The 9,510-nt window shown below is 63.1% G+C and overlaps 1 protein-coding gene across 1 annotated transcript in view; it reads left to right on the top strand.

The window, feature by feature from the left end:
* Positions 1 to 273: 273 nt before the first annotated feature.
* Positions 274 to 9,510, top strand: part of Mmp17 (matrix metallopeptidase 17) — a 19,240-nt gene continuing 10,003 nt past the window's right edge. The window contains exons 1-3 of the mRNA XM_048785794.1: positions 274 to 556; positions 8,409 to 8,541; positions 8,787 to 8,950. Coding sequence (XP_048641751.1) covers positions 413 to 556; positions 8,409 to 8,541; positions 8,787 to 8,950 — 441 coding nt within the window. The 5' untranslated portion in view covers positions 274 to 412. The remainder of the gene's footprint in view (positions 557 to 8,408; positions 8,542 to 8,786; positions 8,951 to 9,510) is intronic.

Here is a 9,510-nt window from a genome sequence, read left to right as displayed (position 1 = left end):
CCCTCGGGGAGCGCCTGCCTTGCGCGACCCCTATACAAAGCCCGTGCGACTCGTAGGCAGGAGGGTGGGTCACGGGCCCTTTAAGGCGGCGGGCGGGGGCGGGGGTGTCCTTAGCCATATTAGCATGTCCCCGCCCCTGGAGGAGGGCGGGCGCGCAGCTAGTCCCGCGGAACTGGGCGCCGAAGCGGGTGCGGCCGGGAAGGGCGCCGGCCCTTTTAAGGCGGCGGGCGGGGCGAGCGGTCATTAGCGTACATTAGCATGCCCCGCCCTTCGAGGCGGGCGGCGAGCGGTAGTCCGGCTGAGCTGCGCGCGGGGCGCGGGGCGCGGAGCCGAGCGGAGCGGATCGCAGGGCGCGGGCTGCGGGCGGGCGCGGGGACCCTCGCCTCCGCGCCGCCGCAGCCCCGAGAGCGGGATGGGGCGCCGCGCCGCTCGGGGGCCGGGCCCACCGCTCGTGGGACTCCGGCTGTTACCGCTGCTGCTGCTGCTGCTCGCGCTGGCGGCCCGCGGGGGCTGCGCCGCGCCCGCACCTCGCGCAGAGGACCTCAGCCTGGGGGTGGTGAGTGCATGGCCCGGGGCGAGAAGAGCGCCGCGCGTGAGCGAGGGTTCCTGCGGGCGGCTGCGCGGGTGAGGGGGAAGCCCACCTGTGAGTCTCGGGTGAGGGGACCCGGGGCGCTGGGACCCACGTCCCAGGCAGGGAAACTGAGGCCGGGAGCACAGGCTGAGTGAGGCCAATGCTTCCAAGTCTGGGAGGGAGCCGGGTCCCTTCCCCAGTCTTGCGCTCCATGCGCACGCAGCTGTAAGGAGCCTGGGGAGCTGGGGGGAGTCGCCTAGCCGGAGCCCAGGTCCCCGGCTTGGAGCAGTCCCAAAGCGGGGGAGCCCGGAGGGTGGGGACCGCCATCGCAGCTGCCGTGAGCATTGCGCCCCGCGTGCTTCCTGGCGGGAGCAGTGAAGGGCAGGGGCGCGCATCCCTGAGCCGAGGGAGGGCCGAGGCCGTGCCTATGGGCGCTGGGAAAGCCTGTGGTCCCGGAGTTTGCCCGTGAGGGTTCGGGGAAGCCAGGGACCGGTCCCTAGCCCCCGCTGAGCGCGAATGTTGGCCCCGTCCCTCTTCCCTTTCTCTGTGAGGGCGACGATCCTTGCCCTGCCTTCCCTTTGGTCCTGTCCTGAGCCCAGTGGGGACTCCCTACCTTTCCAGGCCCGCCGCAGCCTCATCGCCTTCCCGGCCCTCCAGCCCCTCCAAGACGCTTTCCCAGGCTTGGCTAGGGAGCCCTGCTGGGAGCCGCCCGCCCTCTTCACATATCCCTCTGCTGCCTGCCTGCCCCATCTGAGTCTCCTGCAGACCCTGAGGGTTTAGATCAGACTTCAAGGATCTTGCCACGCAGGTTGGGGTAGCCAGGCGAAGATGCAGCCACTTCCTTTAGCTGAGTTATTATGCGGCCCCCACCTGTGCTACCCCGAGTCCAGGGAGATTCAGGGACCCAGGCCAGGGTGGCCTTCCGCCCAACACAAGTGGCCGGCCCACGCAGGCAATCTCCTAATGGGGTCCTGGCAGGCGGATCTCAGCATCACTGGCCTTCCCAGCTCCCAAGCCTCTGGTTCAGGCAAGTGGCCTGGTGGATTTCAGGCAGGAACATTCCAGTGAACATATAACCCCTTGGTTGGCAGGACTTGCTCCAGGGCCATCCCTGAAGTCATCTGGGAGGGCACTGGCCACCTTCCCTGCTGCCCACTTTTGGATGCCCAAAGGGCCCCTGGGGCAGGCTCCCTCCCACCCACCTGGCTTCTGAATTCAGGGCCCCCTCACATCAGGTCCCTTTGTCTCTGGGGGTCTCCCGGCTCCCTCGCTGCAGTGCATACCCAGGGGCAACAGTGTCCCAGCTCCCAAGGTGCCACAAAAGCAGCTGCCAGGAGGGCCTACAGAGTTAGGGTCAGCACCGTGGGGGATGGGGCTGGTCCAGCCCAGTTAGTTGATCAGACCTGGTGCAGTTGGGAAGTTTTGTGCCGTCCCTGGCCACAGAGACTGAGCCAGGCTCACGCTCCTGGCTGGCACCAGGAGCCAGCCTGGGCTTCCTGGTTCTTCAGCACCCCAGTTGTCACTTGCCCACCCCCACTCCCACCCAGCAGGCCACTGAGCAGGGGAAGTAACCCCAGCCTGGCCAGAGGCAGTGGGGCCCTGGCATCCCACTGGTAAAGAACAAAGACAAAGTGGCAGATGCCACAGGCAGCCCCCAGTCCTGGCCCCCACCCGGGGCAGGCCTGGCTCTCTGGCGTGGGCAGACTCGCCCCTTCTGCTCCCATCGTGGTGAGGCGGCGCCCTCTGGTGGCCCCCAGCAGGGATGACGCTAGAGAGCTTCCGGCCCCAGGGGCAGAAAACTGCAAGGGCTGGGCCCTCCAGATCTCCCTGGGGGCACCCACTGGGGGTTTGGGTCTCAGCGCCAATGAGGAGAAGGGCCGCTTTGTGCGCGTGACCCAGCCTCTGCCAGACAGCACTGAGCCCAGCAGTTGGGAGAGGCTGCCCAGCCCAGCCCAGGGTCTTTGCACAAAGCTGGATTGAGGCATCGGCTGTGAGGGTAGCGGAGGGTGGCCGTTCAGGCTGTACTGGAGCAGGGCAGAGGAGCCGCTGGGGCTCCTGGGACTGTCCCCACTGCAGTGCCCATGGGCCTGGGTTTGTCCCCCTGATTCCTGAGTCTGATGCCCACAGCAAAAAGTGTAAGCCCTGCAAAGGTTCTGGGGGTGCCGTCATTTCCCTAGGATCAGGAGGTGGGCATATGCTCCTGAGTCTCCAGTCCCCTGCTGTTCTTGCTTGCAGTCCATCTTGGAGGAGAAGGTCCTATAGGATGACTGGGTCTCCCCTTGGGTTTCATTGCATGGATGTCACCTCCTTAACCAGGCCGGGGGGGGACATGCCAGCTGTGAGTTCCATGCCACCACTAGCAGCCACTGTGTGCTTCCAGAGGTCCTGGACCTATCTGCTGGGGCAGGCCCAGGAGTTGGTGCGTGGTGACTGGTTTGGCCAAAGTCCTTCCGAGTTTCTCCTCTGATTTCTGCTCCCAGAAACATCTGGTGCTGTCACCTGGCACACACTGAGGGGGTTCTGGTCACCTCCCGGAGGGCTGACAAGATGGTACTGGGACGGCAGCAAGCGGGAGGCAGGACACCAGAGCACACATCAGCCTACGTGTCCCCTTCCTGGGCACTGGCACCCTCAGGCCTGGACACAACCAGCCACAAATGCCCTCAGCACCAGCACCCAAGCAAGCCTGTAGCTGCTCTGTGCCCTCAGCTCTGTGTCCCCGCCTGGCTCAGGGCCCGGGATGTCCCCTGCACCCACCTGAGCCCTGAGAACGTCAGCTGTCACCCTGGTCCTGCACTCAGAGGTGAGAAGGTGCTTCGGTGGGGCCGCGGGCAACTCAGGGCTGGGCACTCACCTGGCATGCACAAGGCCCTGGGTTTGATCTTTGGCACCAAAACAAAACAGTACCACTGAGAAGGAGGGCATCGCTGTATCCCTTGCTTTGTGGTCCCCTCTCGATGGCCGTCAGGACCCAGGCTGCTGCTCACATGCTCTGTGACCTAAGCGCCAAGCCTCAACCTCTCTTCTGTACAGTGGGAACAGGCTGCTGCATGTCCTCCGGGTGGCACCTTCCTGAGGGCTGGGGCATGGCAGGGTACCCTCCAGGGCAGCACCTTCCTTGGGGCATGGCAGGGTGCCCTCCATGGTGGCACCTTCCTGAGGGCAGGGGCATGGCGGGGTGCCCTCCAGGACAGCTCCTTCCTTGGGGCATGGCAGAGTGACCTCCACGTGGCACCTTCCTGAGGGTTGAGGCATGGCGGGGTGCCCTCCAAGGTGGTGCCTTCCTGAGGGCTGGGGCATGGCGGGGTGCCCTCCAGGGCGGCTCCTTCCTTGAGGCATGGCAGGGTGCCCTCCAGGGTGGCGCCTTCCTGAGGGCTGGGGCATGGCCAGGTGCCCTCCAGAATGGCGCCTTCCTGAGGGCTGGGGCATGGCGGGGTGCCCTCCAGGGCGGCTCCTTCCTTGGGGCATGGCGGGGTGCCCTCCAGGGCAGCTCCTTCCTAAAGGTCCTGAGGACGCTTTGAATGCCTCTGGTTTTCATGCTGTTGACTGTGACATCGATGACATGGAGCCCTGGCTGTGGGTGCAGGCTTGGTACTGGGCACACAGGGTGCTGTGTGTGTTCACTGGGGGCCTCTGGGCACCTTCCTGTCGCAGCAGGCCTGGGGGGCAGGGCCTCGCACTGACTGCAGGCTGGCTCCCCACCTGGCCTCCTGCTCCCCACCTCTCTCCTGGGTGCCTGTCCCCGCTCTTCTCACTCCCTGGGTGTCCTGGGCTGGATCCTGCTCTGGCTCTTTGCTCTTGCTGTTCCCACTGCCACAAGCACTCCTGGGCTCATCACCTGGCTAGCTTTTCAAATGTCACCCAGGACTGTTCCTGAGACCTGCTTAATTGGTCCCTCACAGCACGAAAGCTGCAGCACAGGCACCTGTGTGGTGAGCCCGGCTTCCAGTCCCAGCCCTGCCTCTACTGGCTGTGTGACTGTGGACCAGTGTCCTGACCACTCTGTGCCTTAAGTTCCTCATCTGTTAAATGGGGAAACAGCAACGATGCCGATTTTATAAGACTGGTTCACAGCTATCTCCCAGCACCCTCTGGGTGCCAAGTGCATGGCAGAATGGGACAGCCCGGTCCTCCCAGTGCATCTGAGTACTGTGGTGGGCCTCGGCCAGTTTCCAGTGGCCAGTGCAGGATGGCGGCTGATTGTCGGAGCCCTTAGGTGATCACTGCTCATGATGTGAAACCCCCTGAGGCCATTTGTGTGCTGTTGGCCATTCATTTTCCCCTGACTGCGGGGAAATAGTGGTCTGCCCTACTGTCCCCAGCACCCGCCCTCAAGACAGATGGGCAGACACTCAGAGGAATGCTGGGGCAAGGGCTCACCCCAACTTCAGGCCAGCTGCAGAGTCACCCCCAGAGGCAGCTGAGGCCTGGCCTGTGCCTTTCTTTACCCTGTGGCTGAGCTGTGCTGAGTGGCGCTGGCAGGTTACCCACCCTCTCTGGGCCTTCGCTTTCTTGCCTGTGAGTGGAGGTCATGCTGACCATGCCTCCACAGGGGCTTGACACAGCAAGGGTGGAGAGGGCATGAGAACAGGTGCTGGCCGCAGAGTACTGCGGCTACTGCTGTCAGGCGGGCCAGCTGTGGGGCATTGTGGCAGGGGCTGCAGGGGTCCACTCAGCCATGGTCTTTCGAAGGACCTCTGAGCCTCAATTTCCTCATCTGTGAGATGGCCTTATGGACCTGCTGCCCCCAGGCTGGTGGAATGAGTCAGCCAGGGCCAGAAGCGGTGGGCAGTCAGCCCAGGCCAGCTGAGCCAGGGGCGCATGTAGGTCAGTGCCTGCAGCCCAGGCACAGGGTGGCCCCTGACGACACTGGGGCTTCGCCGTGGGGGGGCCGGGGCTGTAGCTGGTGCCTGGACGCAGTGAGTCAGTGCGGCGGGAGGGGCGCCCTCGGGACCACCCTGGGACTCGGCTCTGCCAGCCACGGAGGGGCAGAGGGGCTGGTGCATCCTGGTGGGGCGCAGCGGGGCACCTCTTCTGCAGTCTCTACCCCCAGCAGGGACGGCCAGCTCTGGGTGGCTCTTCCCAGGCTGCTCAGCCCTCTCTGCTGCCTGCTGCCTGGGACCCACTAGCCTCGTCCCACACTGCAAATGAGCTCAGTCCCCAGCCAAAATAAAATGTACACAGCCCTGGGCACTTGGGTACCTGCCCCTTCTGGAGATTGGGAGGAGCTCGAAGGCTGTGCCAGCCATGCCTGCCCCAAGGGCACCAGACCCCAGGCGTGGTCCCAGTCTGCACTGCCCCAGCTCCTCTCCCAGGTCCAGGCAGGCAAGGTCTGGGACAGTGGGCCCTCCTCCTGGGACCTCGCCCCTGGTAGGTGGGGGAGATGTCTACTAAGAGGGCTGGGGTGTCCCCGCCTGGCATCAGGTAGGTCGGGGAGCCTGCGGAGGCCTTCCAGGAGGTGAAGAGCTGGTGCAGCCAAAGCTGAGCTCCTGGCAGAGGCTTCACAACTGTGGTTTCTGGCATTAGAGAAGAAAACTGCAGGGGCTGGGATTGTGGCTCAGCGGTAGAGCGCTCGCCTAGCACGGGCAGGACCCGGGTTCGAGCCTCAGCACCACATAAAAATAAAGGCATTGTGTTGTGTCCATCTACACCTAAAAAAATAAATATTTAAAAAATAAAGAAAAAAAACACTGTAGGACCAAATTTACAAATGGCCGGTGTGATGGAGCGTGCCTACCATCCCAGCGACCTGGGAGGCTGAGGCAGGAGGATAGACACTCAAAGCCAGCCTCCATAACTAAAATGAAAAGGGCTGGGGTGCGGCACGGTGGCACAGCGCTTGCCCGGTGTGCTCACAGCCCCGGGTGCATTCCCTGCAAAACCAGAAACAAACCCTTTGGAAAAACCGCCATGCACGTGCTCCCCGGGAATGCTGTTGGGTGTTCCAGGGCCCGGGCAGTGACAAACTGTGGGACACTCGGAACATCCTGTTGATGGAACTCGAGTTGGGAGGTAGCAGGTTGGAACCAGCACCCAGGGCCCCGCTGCACTGCTCACCTCAGTGGTCATCAGGTTCCTCCCAAGGCCCCACCATGAAAGTCCACTTGGAGAACCTGCCCAGTGGCCTTGGAGGGGTCTCCAGGAACCTCCAGTTGTGTGCACTCTTGGGGACCTCCTATCAAGGCTGAGAGGGGAATCTGGGTTGGGAAAGGGATAGAGGCAAGATCCCAGCAAGGACCCAGTTGTCACCTGGAGGGGGAATCTAGCTGGTCTGCAGGTGTATGCAAATGATATGCAAATCGTGGAGACTGCCCTCCTGGTTAGTAACTTGTCCCTTTTGAGGTCCTGGAATCTGGGAATTCAGAATCCCATTCCTGCACACAGCTGGCTTCCTGCAGCGCCTTCCTTCCAGCACCAGCCCACAGGACAGGTGGCAGGGGCTGACATGTGGCACAAGTGAAACGAGAGGATTTTTAAAATATCCATCACAAAGACCCACCCAGACCTAGCTAGGTGCAGTGGGGCGCACCTGCCGTCCCAGCCACTTTGGAACTTGAGGTTTGGAGGGTGGCAGGGGTTTTGTTGTTTTTCATACCAGGGACTGAACCCAGGGGTGCTGAGCCACATCCCCAGCCCTTTTAGTTCTTTATTTTGAGATAGGATCTACACTAAGTTGCTGAGGCTGGCTTTGAACCTGTGATCCTCCTGCCTCAGCCTCCTGAGCCTCTGGGATTCCAGGCATGTGCCACCGCTTCCATCCTGAGGACAAGTTTGAGGCCAACCAGGGCAACTTAGTGAGACTGTGCCTCAAAATGAATAAAAAAGGCTGAGATGTGGCTCAGTGGAGGGGTCGCCTGGCGTGTGTGAGGCGCCAGGTGGGAGCCCCGGTATGCAAAAAGGAAAAGAGGAGGGTCTGCTGGTTGGCCCTGGCATGTTACCTGGTTCACACCCTTCTTGAAGCAGGTCCAGGGTTGGAGTGGACACAGGGAGTCCCTGAAACCCAAACTTTGGGTGCTCCAGGGCGGGTAAGCTGTGACTGGGGACAGAGCAGTGCTCATGGGACCATCACTGCCTTTTGCACAGTGGTACAGCGCCACCTGGTGGCTTAAGGAGCCACAGCTGTGGATGGGGCTGCAGATGAGGCCCACCCCAGGACCCAGGGCCCCCTTGGTGGCAGCTCGACCTGCCTTCCTGCTTGGCTCAAGGGTCGGGTGACCCTTCTGCCCACCACTCGCTGTTTCCAACATCCCAGATCCTCCATACAGAGCACCTGGGCAGTGCTGGTGTGAGCCCCTCCCACCTCCCCACTGACCCGTCCTCAACCACCCTGCCAAGTCGGCACTGTACTGGTTTCACTGCTGAGAAAGCAGCCCAGAGGGTCTGACCACCCTTCCCCAGGCTGCACAGCAGAATGTCCAGTGGGCAGCCTGGGCCCTAGGCCCTCGGTGCCATTCTTCTGTGAGGTCATCTCTTGCCTTTCTTGACAGGGGCTTCAAGCCTTTGGTCCTAGACCACCCCTAATAGGTAGCCTGGGGCCTGCATCTGGTGCTGGCCACACTGAAGAAACTTTTAACTTCACTTGTGTCCCCTGGACATTTTGCTGCCTCAGGAGTGAGGTGGTGCAGGGCTGCTGTGAGCAATTGCACAGGTTGGGCACTGCACAAGCCCGCCCTGGCTAAGAGGCGTCAGGTTTTTTAGCTGCCTATAGAGTAACTGGACGGAGGGCGTCGGGCCGGGGTGGTGTTGCTCGGAGGCCTGCTCCCTGCGTCGTACTGGTCCAGGCAGCTCTGCGTGGAGCCGCACCGTGGCCACCCCTCACTCTGCCCTCTGTTCCTAGGAGTGGCTGAGCAGGTTTGGCTACCTGCCCCCAGCGGACCCCGCGACAGGGCGGCTGCAGACACAGGAGGAGTTGTCCAAGGCCATCGCCACCATGCAGCAGTTTGGCGGCCTGAAGGCCACTGGCATCCTGGGTCAGTTCTATGGACGGCAGGAGACACCGTGGTCCCTGTTGGGCCGTGCCGGCCCGGCCGCTCCCCTCCTGGGCCCTGCCCCTTGGTGGGCCTCATCTGACAGGCCTTCCCCAGGACCAGGGGAAACAGGCCTGGGCCTGAGGCCCGTGGCCAGAGACCAGGCTGCAGCTTTTGGGGGCTCCTGGGAACCTCGGGCTGGGGGGCAGGTGGGCCAGGCCTGCTGCTGACCAGCACCCCCCCTGCAGATGAGGCCACTCTGGCCCTGATGAAGACCCCGCGCTGTTCCCTCCCTGACCTGCCCCCTCTGTCCTGGGCTCGAAGGAAGCGCCAGGCTCCGGCTCCAACCAAGTGGAACAAAAGGAACCTGTCATGGAGGTGGGTGACCAGGCCAGGAGAAGGACACTGGGCCTGACGGGGTGTCACCTGCCACGGTGCCTGCCATGCCAAATGCCACCAACCAGGGACTGAGACACCTGGGATTGATTTCCTGTGTTCTGGAAGCCAGAAGCCGGTCCTGCCCGGAGGGGATGTCCCAGGTGTCCCTCACCCACCTCTGCTCCGCTCTGCATGTGGCCTCCTCTCTCGGGGTCTCTGCCTCCTGCCTCCTATGGGGAGGCCCCTAGATTGGGGATTGTCTCACGCAGTCCCTTCCTTGTGCTCTCAGGTCTGGGAGGAGGGGGTTCGTGGGCTGCCCTTCTGCTGGCCCCTGAGGTCAGCACTGGCTCAGGTGGCCCTGGCTGACGGGCCCTGTGAAGCTCCAGCAGGGCAGGCTGCAGACCCTTGCTCCTCAGCCCCCTGGACCCTCCCTCCCGTGTCCAGCTGGGGTGACTCCTGGGACCTCTGAGGAGGGACAGAGGCGGAAGGTAGTGGTACACCCTTGTAGGCCCCACAGCCCCAACGGGGGAGGATGCCCATCCAGCCTGGGGCACGGCCTGTGCTCCCCGGCCTGGACCTGCTCTTCCCTCCCAC

This window comes from Marmota marmota, unplaced genomic scaffold, assembly GCF_001458135.2.
Source record: "Marmota marmota marmota unplaced genomic scaffold, marMar, whole genome shotgun sequence".
In the NCBI taxonomy this organism is placed as follows: domain Eukaryota; kingdom Metazoa; phylum Chordata; class Mammalia; order Rodentia; family Sciuridae; genus Marmota; species Marmota marmota.
Note: the sequence above shows the minus strand (reverse complement) of the source record. Positions and strands in the feature narration are given on the sequence as shown.